This window comes from Oncorhynchus gorbuscha, linkage group LG16, assembly GCF_021184085.1.
Source record: "Oncorhynchus gorbuscha isolate QuinsamMale2020 ecotype Even-year linkage group LG16, OgorEven_v1.0, whole genome shotgun sequence".
Classification (NCBI taxonomy): domain Eukaryota; kingdom Metazoa; phylum Chordata; class Actinopteri; order Salmoniformes; family Salmonidae; genus Oncorhynchus; species Oncorhynchus gorbuscha.
Genome location: NC_060188.1, coordinates 1,574,992 through 1,590,754, shown reverse-complemented (window position 1 = coordinate 1,590,754; position 15,763 = coordinate 1,574,992). Strand labels below are relative to the sequence as shown.

General features: G+C 46.5%; 1 protein-coding gene across 4 annotated transcripts in view; it reads right to left on the bottom strand.

Moving 5' to 3' along the window:
* Positions 1–15,534, bottom strand: part of LOC124000007 (arf-GAP with dual PH domain-containing protein 1-like) — a 38,871-nt gene extending 23,337 nt beyond the window's left edge. For 2 of the 4 annotated variants that reach the window (XM_046306081.1, XM_046306080.1), the window contains exon 1: positions 15,397–15,517. Coding sequence is in view for 1 of the 4 variants with exons in the window: in XM_046306076.1 (XP_046162032.1) it covers positions 14,810–14,900 (91 nt within the window). In the remaining 3 variants the exon portion in view is untranslated. Of the gene's footprint in view, positions 1–14,809; positions 15,058–15,396 lie in introns of all 4 variants that reach the window. The other 2 variants (XM_046306076.1, XM_046306077.1) reach the window with 2 other exon arrangements.
* Between the last annotated feature and the right edge of the window lie 229 nt (positions 15,535–15,763).

Here is a 15,763-nt window from a genome sequence, read left to right as displayed (position 1 = left end):
CCCAACATCAGCACAGGTCGCAGTAAATTCAACCTAAACTGGAAAAGGCAGAGCCTGTGGTCAAAACATGACGAAAGCAACAGAAGACTAGAAGAATGTGGTATATGTAATTTCCTGCATGAGCTCTCTAGCTTTGCCTAAGTACATTGTTTGTAGACTATGTCTGATCAGCATTGTTGTGTGAGATGCTTTTATTCTGTTTTGGTTTCAGTGGCTGCTGTTTATGACGGGGCCATAGAACTAGTGCAAGTCGTTTTCTATGGAGGATGCAGTCATTGTATATAACTCGTGTAACTCAGCCAAACAGCACACCAGGGTATAACCATTAGAGACATTGATATCCTTAAGTAGCCTGCCACTGCTCTGTTGCACTTAGATATACATCTACTAATTAAAGAGATAGTGCAAGATGATCATAAACCTGCAAAAAAAGATGAGTCACACAGTGAGTAGATTTATGTCTATGCTAAATTCCACAGAGAGAGGGAGGGTGGGGGATGGTGGAAATATTGAGAGATAGCAGAGGAACAACTGACAAGAGACAGATGGGGAAAATAAAATGGAGAAGGCATTAAGTGAAAGTGAGAGAAAGAGAGAGAGAGTGAGCTAGAGGGAGAGAGAGAGAGAGACAGAGAAAGAGAGAGAGAGAGAACTAGAGAGAGAGACAGAGAAAGAGAGAGAGAGCAAGAGACAGCGAGAGATAAAGAGAGAGAGAGACAGAGAAAGAGAGAGAGAGAGAGAGAGAGAGAGAGAGAGAGAGAGAGAGAGAGAGAGAGAGAGAGAGAGAGAGAGAGAGAGAGAGAGAGAGAGAGAGAGAGAGAGACCTTCATGGTTGTGAGGTCTGGGGTCTGCTCACCAACCAAGAATTCACAAAATGGGACAAACACCAAATTGAGACTCTGCATGCAGAATCCTGAAAAAATATCCTCAGTGTACAACGTAGAACACCAAATAATGCATGCAGAGGCAATACCCGCTACTGATCAAAATCCAGAAAAGAGACTTTAAATTCTAAAACCACCTAAAAGGAAGTGATTCCCAAACCTTCCATAACAAAGCCATCACCTACAGAGAGATGAACCTGGAGAAGAGCCCCCTAAGCAAGCTGGTCCTGGGACTCTGTTCACAAACACAAACAGACCCCACAGAGCCCCAGGATAGCAGCACTATTAGACCCAACCAAATCACGAGAAAACAAAAATATAATTACTTGACACACAACTAGAATGCTATTTGGCTCTAAACAGACAGTACACAGTGGCAGAATACCTGACCACTGTGACTGACACAAAATTAAGGAAATCTTTGACTATGTACAGACTCAGTGAGGATAGCCTTGCTATTGAGAAAGGCCGCTGAAGGCAGACCTGGCTCTCAAGAGAAGACAGGCTATATACACACTGCCCATAAAGTGAGGTAGAAACCGCCAAATGTATGACTATATTAGAGACACATATTCCCTCAGATTACACAGACCCACAAAGAATTTGAAAACAAATCCAATTTTGATAAACTCCCATATCTATTGAGTGAAATACCACAGTGTGCCATCACAGCAGAAATATTTGTGACCTGTTGCCACAAGAAAAGGGCAACCAGTGAAGAACAAACACCATTGTGTCATTGTGACTTTAACCAAAGTCGGCTCCTCTCCTTGTTCGGGCGGCGGTCGACGTCACCGGCTTTCTAGCCAATGCCGCTCCATTTTTCATATTTCCATTTGTTTTGTCTTGTTCCCTACAAACCTGGTTTACATTCCCTAATCACATTATATATATATATATATTCCTCTGTTGTTTTTGTTACATGTTCAGTGTCGCGCCAGGCTGGTTGTTCCCCCCTGGGTATTCTTGTGTAACCCACAGGAGGTTGGATTATTGCGTTTGTTTTGTGACGCTATTTTGCGCATTTCTCTTTTGCTTTTTGGCTGGAGGTTTGATGCTGTTGTGTCCGTTTGTTGTGCTTCTGCCCAAATAAAGTCTGATCACAACTCTCTGCTCTCCTGCACCTGACTTCAACACCAGTAGATCACAACTCTCTGCTCTCCTGCACCTGACTTCAACACCAGTAGATCACAACTCTCTGCTCTCCTGCACCTGACTTCAACACCAGTAGATCACAACTCTCTGCTCTCCTACACCTGACTTCAACACCAGTAGATCACAACTCTCTGCTCTCCTGCACCTGACTTCACTACCAGCAGATCACAACTCTCTGCTCTCCTACACCTGACTTCAACACCAGTAGATCACAACTCTCTGCTCTCCTGCACCTGACCTCAACACCAGTAGATCACAACTCTCTGCTCTCCTGCACCTGACTTCAACACCAGTAGATCACAACTCTCTGCTCTCCTGCACCTGACTTCTACACCAGTAGATCACAACTCTCTGCTTTCCTGCACCTGACTTCAACACCAGTAGATCACAACTCTCTGCTCTCCTACACCTGACTTCAACACCAGTAGATCACAACTCTCTGCTCTCCTGCACCTGACTTCAACACCAGTAGATCACAACTCTCTGCTCTCCTGCACCTGACTTCTACACCAGTAGATCACAACTCTCTGCTCTCCTGCACCTGACTTCAACACCAGTAGATCACAACTCTCTGCTCTCCTACACCTGACTTCAACACCAGTAGATCACAACTCTCTGCTCTCCTGCACCTGACTTCTACACCAGTAGATCACAACTCTCTGCTCTCCTGCACCTGACTTCAACACCAGTAGATCACAACTCTCTGCTCTCCTGCACCTGACTTCAACACCAGTAGATCACAACTCTCTGCTCTCCTACACCTGACTTCAACACCAGTAGATCACAACTCTCTGCTCTCCTACACCTGACTTCAACACCAGTAGATCACAACTCTCTGCTCTCCTACACCTGACTTCAACACCAGTAGATCACAACTCTCTGCTCTCCTGCACCTGACTTCAACACCAGTAGATCACAACTCTCTGCTCTCCTACACCTGACTTCTACACCAGTAGATCACAACTCTCTGCTCTCCTACACCTGACTTCAACACCAGTAGATCACAACTCTCTGCTCTCCTGCACCTGACTTCAACACCAGTAGATCACAACTCTCTGCTCTCCTGCACCTGACTTCAACACCAGTAGATCACAACTCTCTGCTCTCCTACACCTGACTTCAACACCAGTAGATCACAACTCTCTGCTCTCCTACACCTGACTTCAACACCAGTAGATCATACACTGCTGACACATTGTAAATACAACCTATATTTACGTTGATTTATTTAACCTTTTGTACTTTAACACTTTGCACATCATTACAACACTGTATATATACATAATATGATATTTGAAATGTCTTTATTCTTTTGGAACTTTTGGAAGTGTAATTTTTACTGTTATTTTTTTATTGTTTATTTCACTTTTGTTTATTATCTATTTCACTGCTTTGGCAATGGAAACATATGTTTCCCGTGCCAATAGAGCCCTTACATTGAACTTGAATTGAGAGAGAGACAAGAGAGAGTGAGTGAGAGAAAGAGAGACAGAGAAAGAGAGACAGACAGACACAGAGAGAGAGGCCATAACGAGAGGCATTGTCTGTTAGACCTTCCAACCTTCACATCTTCCTGTTATTCAATGATTTTTTGACTTCTCATTCTCATTAGTAAAAAACAACCCCATCCCCGCGCTTGATTACTGTTGTTACTGATTGTCCTGTTTGTGGCAATCTTGAAATATTATGTTTAATGATGTTTTTATTGATATTGTTAATGAATCATTTCCAAAGTACTCTTTGGCAATATGTACATTGATATGTCATGCCAATAAAGCAATAGAAAATTGAGAGAGAAAGAGAGAGAAAGCAGTGTGATGACAGAATCTACTTGGCTTGGTTCCAAATGATATTGCACATTTACAGTTTACAATTAATGAGTGTACAGTATGACATCGTTTATCTCAACTAACCATCTCTTCTCTCAATTACAGAAAGTAATGGCACAAACCCATACAATACACTCAGTACACCACATGCGCAATGAAGTGAGTTTAAAAAATAAACTGACACTGCAGGCAATGTTTTCAGTATCAGTTTGCTCATACTAACAGCTTTAACGAAATACACATAGGCTGTTTAGAGAGACATTTACTTGACTGACACTTTCGCATGTGTCCCAGAATTTCCAAATGAGACGCTATCTGTTGTATCTTTTGTTTAAAATCTAGTAAAAATAACACTGACATCATCCCTGATCCCAACCACCCAAAACAATGGAAGAATGAAATGAATAAAGAAGAGATACAACCCAAGAGGCCAGAACAGTCCCTGTACTGACCATATACTGCTACTAGCAGAGAGATACAACCCAAGAGGCCAGAACAGTCCCTGTACTGACTAGATACTGCTACTAGCAGAGAGATACAACCCAAGAGGCCAGAACAGTCCCTGTACTGACCATATACTGCTACTAGCAGAGAGATACAACCCAAGAGGCCAGAACAGTCCCTGTACTGACCAGATACTGCTACTAGCAGAGAGATACAACCAAGAGGCCAGAACAGTCCCTGTACTGACCAGATACTGCTACTAGCAGAGAGATACAACCCAAGAGGCCAGAACAGTCCCTGTACTGACCAGATACTGCTACTAGCAGAGAGATACAACCCAAGAGGCCAGAACAGTCCCTGTACTGACCAGATACTGCTACTAGCAGAGAGATACAACCCAAGAGGCCAGAACAGTCCCTGTACTGACCAGATACTGCTACTAGCAGAGAGATACAACCCAAGAGGCCAGAACAGTCCCTGTACTGACCAGATACTGCTACTAGCAGAGAGATACAACCCAAGAGGCCAGAACAGTCCCTGTACTGACCAGATACTGCTACTAGCAGAGAGATACAACCCAAGAGGCCAGAACAGTCCCTGTACTGACCAGATACTGCTACTAGCAGAGAGATACAACCCAAGAGGCCAGAACAGTCCCTGTACTGACCAGATACTGCTACTAGCAGAGAAATACAACCCAAGAGGCCAGAACAGTCCCTGTACTGACCAGATACTGCTACTAGCAGAGAGATACAACCCAAGAGGCCAGAACAGTCCCTGTACTGACCAGATACTGCTACTAGCAGAGAGATACAACCCAAGAGGCCAGAACAGTCCCTGTACTGACCAGATACTGCTACTAGCAGAGAGATACAACCCAAGAGGCCAGAACAGTCCCTGTACTGACCAGATACTGCTACTAGCAGAGAGATACAACCCAAGAGGCCAGAACAGTCCCTGTACTGACCAGATACTGCTACTAGCAGAGAGATACAACCCAAGAGGCCAGAACAGTCCCTGTACTGACCATATACTACCCAAGAGGCCAGAACAGTCCCTGTACTGACCAGATACTGCCTAGCAGAGAAATACAACCCAAGAAGGCCAGTCCCTGTACTGACCAGATACTGCTACTAGCAGAGAAATACAACCCAAGAGGCCAGAACAGTCCCTGTACTGACCAGATACTGCTACTAGCAGAGAGATACAACCCAAGAGGCCAGAACAGTCCCTGTACTGACCAGATACTGCTACTAGCAGAGAGATACAACCCAAGAGGCCAGAACAGTCCCTGTACTGACCAGATACTGCTACTAGCAGAGAGATACAACCCAAGAGGCCAGAACAGTCCCTGTACTGACCAGATACTGCTACTAGCAGAGAGATACAACCCAAGAGGCCAGAACAGTCCTGTACTGACCAGATACTGCTACTAGCAGAGAGATACAACCCAAGAGGCCAGAACAGTCCCTGTACTGACCAGATACTGCTACTAGCAGAGAAATACAACCCAAGAGGCCAGAACAGTCCCTGTACTGACCAGATACTGCTACTAGCAGAGAGATACAACCCAAGAGGCCAGAACAGTCCCTGTACTGACCAGATACTGCTACTAGCAGAGAGATACAACCCAAGAGGCCAGAACAGTCCATGTACTGACCAGATACTGCTACTAGCAGAGAGATACAACCCAAGAGGCCAGAACAGTCCCTGTACTGACCAGATACTGCTACTAGCAGAGAAATACAACCCAAGAGGCCAGAACAGTCCCTGTACTGACCAGATACTGCTACTAGCAGAGAGATACAACCCAAGAGGCCAGAACAGTCCCTGTACTGACCAGATACTGCAGAGAGATACAACCCAAGAGGCCAGAACAGTCCCACTGACCAGATACTGCTATACAGAGAAATACAACCCAAGAGGCCAGAACAGTCCCTGTACTGACCAGATACTGCTACTAGCAGAGAGATACAACCCAAGAGGCCAGAACAGTCCCTGTACTGACCAGATACTGCTACTAGCAGAGAGATACAACCCAAGAGGCCAGAACAGTCCCTGTACTGACCAGATACTGCTACTAGCAGAGAGATACAACCCAAGAGGCCAGAACAGTCCCTGTACTGACCAGATACTGCTACTAGCAGAGAGATACAACCCAAGAGGCCAGAACAGTCCCTGTACTGACCAGATACTGCTACTAGCAGAGAGATACAACCCAAGAGGCCAGAACAGTCCCTGTACTGACCAGATACTGCTACTAGCAGAGAGATACAACCCAAGAGGCCAGAACAGTCCCTGTACTGACCAGATACTGCTACTAGCAGAGAGATACAACCCAAGAGGCCAGAACAGTCCCTGTACTGACCAGATACTGCTACTAGCAGAGAAATACAACCCAAGAGGCCAGAACAGTCCCTGTACTGACCAGATACTGCTACTAGCAGAGAGATACAACCCAAGAGGCCAGAACAGTCCCTGTACTGACCAGATACTGCTACTAGCAGAGAGATACAACCCAAGAGGCCAGAACAGTCCCTGTACTGACCAGATACTGCTACTAGCAGAGAAATACAACCCAAGAGGCCAGAACAGTCCCTGTACTGACCAGATACTGCTACTAGCCCAAGAGCCAGAGATACAACTACAAGAGGCCAGAACAGTCCCTGTACTGACCAGATACTGCTACTAGCAGAGAGATACAACCCAAGAGGCCAGAACAGTCCCTGTACTGACCAGATACTGCTACTAGCAGAGAGATACAACCCAAGAGGCCAGAACAGTCCCTGTACTGACCAGATACTGCTACTAGCAGAGAGATACAACCCAAGAGGCCAGAACAGTCCCTGTACTGACCAGATACTGCTACTAGCAGAGAGATACAACCCAAGAGGCCAGAACAGTCCCTGTACTGACCAGATACTGCTACTAGCAGAGAGATACAACCCAAGAGGCCAGAACAGTCCCTGTACTGACCAGATACTGCTACTAGCAGAGAGATACAACCCAAGAGGCCAGAACAGTCCCTGTACTGACCAGATACTGCTACTAGCAGAGAAATACAACCCAAGAGGCCAGAACAGTCCCTGTACTGACCAGATACTGCTACTAGCAGAGAGATACAACCCAAGAGGCCAGAACAGTCCCTGTACTGACCAGATACTGCTACTAGCAGAGAGATACAACCCAAGAGGCCAGAACAGTCCCTGTACTGACCAGATACTGCTACTAGCAGAGAGATACAGAGGCCAGAACAAGAGGCCAGAACAGTCCCTGTACTGACCAGATACTGCTACTAGCAGAGAGATACAACCCAAGAGGCCAGAACAGTCCCTGTACTGACCATATACTACCCAAGAGGCCAGAACAGTCCCTGTACTGACCAGATACTGCTACTAGCAGAGAGATACAACCCAAGAGGCCAGAACAGTCCCTGTACTGACCAGATACTGCTACTAGCAGAGAGATACAACCCAAGAGGCCAGAACAGTCCCTGTACTGACCAGATACTGCTACTAGCAGAGAGATACAACCCAAGAGGCCAGAACAGTCCCTGTACTGACCAGATACTGCTACTAGCAGAGAGATACAACCCAAGAGGCCAGAACAGTCCCTGTACTGACCAGATACTGCTACTAGCAGAGAGATACAACCCAAGAGGCCAGAACAGTCCCTGTACTGACCAGATACTGCTACTAGCAGAGAGATACAACCCAAGAGGCCAGAACAGTCCCTGTACTGACCAGATACTGCTACTAGCAGAGAGATACAACCCAAGAGGCCAGAACAGTCCCTGTACTGACCAGATACTGCTACTAGCAGAGAGATACAACCCAAGAGGCCAGAACAGTCCCTGTACTGACCAGATACTGCTACTAGCAGAGAGATACAACCCAAGAGGCCAGAACAGTCCCTGTACTGACCAGATACTGCTACTAGCAGAGAGATACAACCCAAGAGGCCAGAACAGTCCCTGTACTGACCAGATACTGCTACTAGCAGAGAGATACAACCCAAGAGGCCAGAACAGTCCCTGTACTGACCAGATACTGCTACTAGCAGAGAGATACAACCCAAGAGGCCAGAACAGTCCCTGTACTGACCAGATACTGCTACTAGCAGAGAGATACAACCAAGAGGCCAGAACAGTCCCTGTACTGACCAGATACTGCTACTAGCAGAGAGATACAACCCAAGAGGCCAGAACAGTCCCTGTACTGACCAGATACTGCTACTAGCAGAGAGATACAACCCAAGAGGCCAGAACAGTCCCTGTACTGACCAGATACTGCTACTAGCAGAGAGATACAACCCAAGAGGCCAGAACAGTCCCTGTACTGACCAGATACTGCTACTAGCAGAGAGATACAACCCAAGAGGCCAGAACAGTCCCTGTACTGACCAGATACTGCTACTAGCAGAGAGATACAACCCAAGAGGCCAGAACAGTCCCTGTACTGACCAGATACTGCTACTAGCAGAGAGATACAACCCAAGAGGCCAGAACAGTCCCTGTACTGACCAGATACTGCTACTAGCAGAGAGATACAACCAAGAGGCCAGAACAGTCCCTGTACTGACCAGATACTGCTACTAGCAGAGAGATACAACCCAAGAGGCCAGAACAGTCCCTGTACTGACCAGATACTGCTACTAGCAGAGAGATACAACCCAAGAGGCCAGAACAGTCCCTGTACTGACCAGATACTGCTACTAGCAGAGAGATACAACCCAAGAGGCCAGAACAGTCCCTGTACTGACCAGATACTGCTACTAGCAGAGAGATACAACCCAAGAGGCCAGAACAGTCCCTGTACTGACCAGATACTGCTACTAGCAGAGAGATACAACCCAAGAGGCCAGAACAGTCCCTGTACTGACCAGATACTGCTACTAGCAGAGAGATACAACCCAAGAGGCCAGAACAGTCCCTGTACTGACCAGATACTGCTACTAGCAGAGATACAACCAAGAGGCCAGAACAGTCCCTGTACTGACCAGATACTGCTACTAGCAGAGAGATACAACCCAAGAGGCCAGAACAGTCCCTGTACTGACCAGATACTAGCAGAGAGATACAACCAAGAGGCCAGAACAGTCCTACTACTGCAGAGAGATACAACCCAAGAGGCCAGAACAGTCCCTGTACTGACCAGATACTGCTACTAGCAGAGAGATACAACAGAACCAAGAGGCCAGAACAGTCCCTGTACTGACCAGATACTGCTACTAGCAGAGATACAACCCAAGAGGCCAGAACAGTCCCTGTACTGACCAGATACTGCTACTAGCAGAGAGATACAACCCAAGAGGCCAGAACAGTCCCTGTACTGACCAGATACTGTCCCTACTAGCAGATACTGCTATACAACCCAAGAGGCCAGAACAGTCCCTGTACTGACCAGATACTGCTACTAGCAGAGAGATACAACCCAAGAGGCCAGAACAGTCCCTGTACTGACCAGATACTGCTACTAGCAGAGAGATACAACCCAAGAGGCCAGAACAGTCCCTGTACTGACCAGATACTGCTACTAGCAGAGAGATACAACCCAAGAGGCCAGAACAGTCCCTGTACTGACCATATACTACCCAAGAGGCCAGAACAGTCCCTGTACTGACCAGATACTGCTACTAGCAGAGAGATACAACCCAAGAGGCCAGAACAGTCCCTGTACTGACCAGATACTGCTACTAGCAGAGAGATACAACCCAAGAGGCCAGAACAGTCCCTGTACTGACCAGATACTGCTACTAGCAGAGAAATACAACCCAAGAGGCCAGAACAGTCCCTGTACTGACCAGATACTGCTACTAGCAGAGAGATACAACCCAAGAGGCCAGAACAGTCCCTGTACTGACCAGATACTGCTACTAGCAGAGAAATACAACCCAAGAGGCCAGAACAGTCCCTGTACTGACCAGATACTGCTACTAGCAGAGAGATACAACCCAAGAGGCCAGAACAGTCCCTGTACTGACCAGATACTGCTACTAGCAGAGAGATACAACCCAAGAGGCCAGAACAGTCCCTGTACTGACCAGATACTGCTACTAGCAGAAGATACAACCCAAGAGGCCAGAACAGTCCCTGTACTGACCAGATACTGCTACTAGCAGAGAGATACAACCCAAGAGGCCAGAACAGTCCCTGTACTGACCAGATACTGCTACTAGCAGAGAGATACAACCCAAGAGGCCAGAACAGTCCCTGTACTGACCAGATACTGCTACTAGCAGAGAGATACAACCCAAGAGGCCAGAACAGTCCCTGTACTGACCAGATACTGCTACTAGCAGAGAGATACAACCCAAGAGGCCAGAACAGTCCCTGTACTGACCAGATACTGCTACAGTCCCTGTACTACTGCTACTAGCAGAGAGATACAACCCAAGAGGCCAGAACAGTCCCTGTACTGACCAGATACTGCTACTAGCAGAGAGATACAACCCAAGAGGCCAGAACAGTCCCTGTACTGACCAGATACTGCTACTAGCAGAGAGATACAACCCAAGAGGCCAGAACAGTCCCTGTACTGACCAGATACTGCTACTAGCAGAGAGATACAACCCAAGAGGCCAGAACAGTCCCTGTACTGACCAGATACTGCTACTAGCAGAGAGATACAACCCAAGAGGCCAGAACAGTCCCTGTACTGACCAGATACTGCTACTAGCAGAGAGATACAACCCAAGAGGCCAGAACAGTCCCTGTACTGACCAGATACTGCTACTAGCAGAGAGATACAACCCAAGAGGCCAGAACAGTCCCTGTACTGACCAGATACTGCTACTAGCAGAGAGATACAACCCAAGAGGCCAGAACAGTCCCTGTACTGACCAGATACTGCTACTAGCAGAGAGATACAACCCAAGAGGCCAGAACAGTCCCTGTACTGACCAGATACTGCTACTAGCAGAGAGATACAACCCAAGAGGCCAGAACAGTCCCTGTACTGACCAGATACTGCTACTAGCAGAGAGATACAACCCAAGAGGCCAGAACAGTCCCTGTACTGACCAGATACTGCTACTAGCAAGAGGCCAGATACACTGACCAGATACCTAAGAGGCCAGAACAGTCCCTGTACTGACCAGATACTGCTACTAGCAGAGAGATACAACCCAAGAGGCCAGAACAGTCCCTGTACTGACCAGATACTGCTACTAGCAGAGAGATACAACTGCTACCAAGAGGCCAGAACAGTCCCTGTACTGACCAGATACTGCTACTAGCAGAGAGATACAACCCAAGAGGCCAGAACAGTCCCTGTACTGACCAGATACTGCTACTAGCAGAGAGATACAACCCAAGAGGCCAGAACAGTCCCTGTACTGACCAGATACTGCTACTAGCAGAGAGATACAACCCAAGAGGCCAGAACAGTCCCTGTACTGACCAGATACTGCTACTAGCAGAGAGATACAACCTACAAGAGGCCAGAACAGTCCCTGTACTGACCAGATACTGCTACTAGCAGAGAGATACAACCCAAGAGGCCAGAACAGTCCCTGTACTGACCAGATACTGCTACTAGCAGAGAGATACAACCCAAGAGGCCAGAACAGTCCCTGTACTGACCAGATACTGCTACTAGCAGAGAGATACAACCCAAGAGGCCAGAACAGTCCCTGTACTGACCAGATACTGCTACTAGCAGAACAGTCCCTGTACTGACCAGATACTACTAGCAGAGAAATACAACCAAGAGGCCAGAACAGTCCCTGTACTGACCAGATACTGCTACTAGCAGAGAAATACAACCCAGAGGCCAGAACAGTCCCTGTACTGACCAGATACTGCTACTAGCAGAGAGAGATACACCCAAGAGGCCAGAACAGTCCCTGTACTGACCAGATACTGCTACTAGCAGAGAGATACAACCCAAGAGGCCAGAACAGTCCCTGTACTGACCAGATACTGCTACTAGCAGAGAAATACAACCCAAGAGGCCAGAACAGTCCCTGTACTGACCAGATACTGCTACTAGCAGAGAAATACAACCCAAGAGGCCAGAACAGTCCCTGTACTGACCAGATACTGCTACTAGCAGAGAAGATACAACCCAAGAGGCCAGAACAGTCCCTGTACTGACCAGATACTGCTACTAGCAGAGAGATACAACCCAAGAGGCCAGAACAGTCCCTGTACTGACCAGATACTGCTACTAGCAGAGAGATACAACCCAAGAGGCCAGAACAGTCCCTGTACTGACCAGATACTGCTACTAGCAGAGAGCAAGAGGCCAGAACAGTCCCTGTACTGACCATATACTACCCAAGAGGCCAGAACAGTCCCTGTACTGACCAGATACTGCTACTAGCAGAGAAATACAACCCAAGAGGCCAGAACAGTCCCTGTACTGACCAGATACTGCTACTAGCAGAGAGATACAACCCAAGAGGCCAGAACAGTCCCTGTACTGACCAGATACTGCTACTAGCAGAGAGATACAACCCAAGAGGCCAGAACAGTCCCTGTACTGACCAGATACTGCTACTAGCAGAGAGATACAACCCAAGAGGCCAGAACAGTCCCTGTACTGACCAGATACTGCTACTAGCAGAGAGATACAACCCAAGAGGCCAGAACAGTCCCTGTACTGACCAGATACTGCTACTAGCAGAGAAATACAACCCAAGAGGCCAGAACAGTCCCTGTACTGACCAGATACTGCTACTAGCAGAGAAACATCGGAATCAATTCTACCTTGTAGATACCCTATTTCTTTCAAAAGCCAAGCAGGACAAGACATAACTGAACTCTGTGACCTCGGCACCAGAGATGGGCTCATAGGTGAGTCACCATGGGAACGTGTGGGTGTGCTCAGCACTCAGGATTGGGTTATGCTCATTAGGGCATGTAACAAAAAAAATGTTTTACATTATGCAACGGAGCAAAAATAAATTGAGCTTCTTATTGGACAATTCCAGGCAATCTGTCCCTGTTTCAGTCTGTTTTTCTTCCATTTGGTTCCTAATGAACACAACCCTGGAGTATCTATGTCTCCATGCAGAGCAGACTGGCTCCACAGGCTAAACTGGCTCTCTGATCCGCATCATTGATAGCACAGCACTCCTGATGAAATATTAGTGTCTCTTGGCATTGGCCTTATGAAATAGCAGGTGGCATTTGCAGGATTTAAAAGATTACAGTGTTCTACTACCTGATGAGGCCCATGAAAAAGATTTTAAAAAGCCCTTTACAGTTAAGTATGACATACTGTGCCTCGTCCTCTCAGATCACTGACATCTTGGAAGAATGGGAAGCTATATTCCAAATTTGCTCATCAAATCAAATCAAATTGTATTGATCACATATACATGGTGAGCAGATGTTATTGCTGGTGTAGCGAAATGCTTGTGGGACTAGAAGTGAGGCAGTCATCTCAAACAAAACACATTGCAGGTCCTCTTACATTCTCCCAAGAAACACTTACGGAAGAAGGAGGCAGCCAGACTTCCTGAGGAATCTAAATGATCCATAAGGAGAGTGAAATGATTTCATGATGGAAAACAGTAGATTTTATGTTGACTGGATCCTCTTAAGTCTTCTCTAAATCCAGGCAGTTGCTATTCATTGGACATATGAATTACTACGCTGAAAATAAACATCACTATTTGACTTCGAGCCTTGACTTGTATAGCATTTGCATGGATCAAGGTTAATGGCAGGGCACGTCCACTTGAATGAGTCATAGCATTAAGAAATCATAAATAATCTGTAACGTACTTCCTGGTCAGAGGACTCAATAAGCTTATGGAGACTGTATTACAACCTACATTATGATTAGATGCAGGTCTCACTCTGTTGAGGTAGATAAAGCTATAGACTGGCATTGGTCAGATGGGCAGTGTGCCAGGGAGAGAGAGAGAGAGCCTGGGGAACACACTCAGGGAATTAGGCCTAAATCCCAAAATATGATGTTATTCTGTCAGTCAGCCTGTCTGTCTGTCTGCCTGTCACTCACTCACTCAAGGTTCCAGTCTCTTGCTCTCTCTCGATCTCAATCTCTCTCTCTCTCTCTCTCTGATACAAACATTTAAATCTTCACCAGATTTCACTCTATTGTTATGCAATGACCCCAGTTTGACTTCACTAGAGTGTAAACAGACACTGATAACTCTGATAACTGAAAAGAACTGAGCACTACAGTAGCCTCCTGTACTTGCATGACAGCGTCTCGGATTTACATACAGAATAATACGAAATCCTCTGAGACCAGGCTGTGCAGTGAACATGATCGCTAGTCTCCAATCACCCAAATCAAAACACATGTACACAATCAAGACAGATTATTCCTATATTGACCTACCCGCAACTTGATGGTATATGGCCTGTGATTAACTATCCATTGTCTAATGCGATAGTGTAGCGCTGCTTGCGTGATGAAACGCAACGACCTTGTTCATAGCCTACCTGTCTGGAGGATCGCGCGCGCCACCTGACCTGACATACTTGAGACATTGATGCGACCATAGCAGCCTAGACTGTACCTGCAGCTCCGCAATCCACACAGTTCCCGTTCCCCGGTCTCTCCAACAGCTTTATCATAAGCTGTTTATTATTTTCTTGATCTGTAGCCATGTTGAGAATGTATTTTCCAATTAAATTAATTGATCGACTCCAAAACCTCGAAAGTGAAGGCTGACTGACGGCTGTTCTAGCGGAGTTAAATAAGAGCCACTGTAGTTGTCACTCACTGGACACCGGGGGCAGTGATGTGATGGAAACACGATCACATCTAAGACAAAAGAAACAGTGTCCACGTCGCAATAATTATTATGAAAACATATATATCCAACGAAATGTACAGCTGAATATTCCATGTGAATTCCACCCTACTCTTACTCCCAGTTCCTGCTCTCTATACACCAGTGTTCTCTATCTCCCTTTCTCTCTCTCTTTCTCGCTCTCTCGCTCTCTCTCAAAAGTGAGACCTCAAGCGGACATTCAGTTCCTGAAAACATTTTCCAATACAAATAATTTCCCTTCCGTTTTGCTTCATCTTAATCGATAACTTTATTGATTCTCTGTAGCTCAGGCTGGTTGAAATGTCATGTTAGCAAAAACGGGCATTTACCTGTTCTGGAATGTTTAGTCCGCTGAAAAGTATAATGGAATTTGTGCAACCAACTGACTAAAATGTATATTCGGTAGAAAAAGACGAATCAGTAGGTGCCCATTCGCATCACTTGGAGCGTGGAGTGGAGCATCAGTCACATACTGCACGTGTAGTACATTATTTATGGTTCCGTTCCCTCCACCATTCCTTCAGATGAAGAATATTGAACACTAGAGGGCGGTAGAGCTGCATCTTGTGTTCAGTTCTCATCGATGGCGCTGTGGTGGAGAAGGTTGAAAGCTTCAAGTTCCTTGGTGTCCAAATCACCAATAAACTAGAATGGTCTAAACACACCAAGACAGTCGTGAAGAGGGCACGACAACAC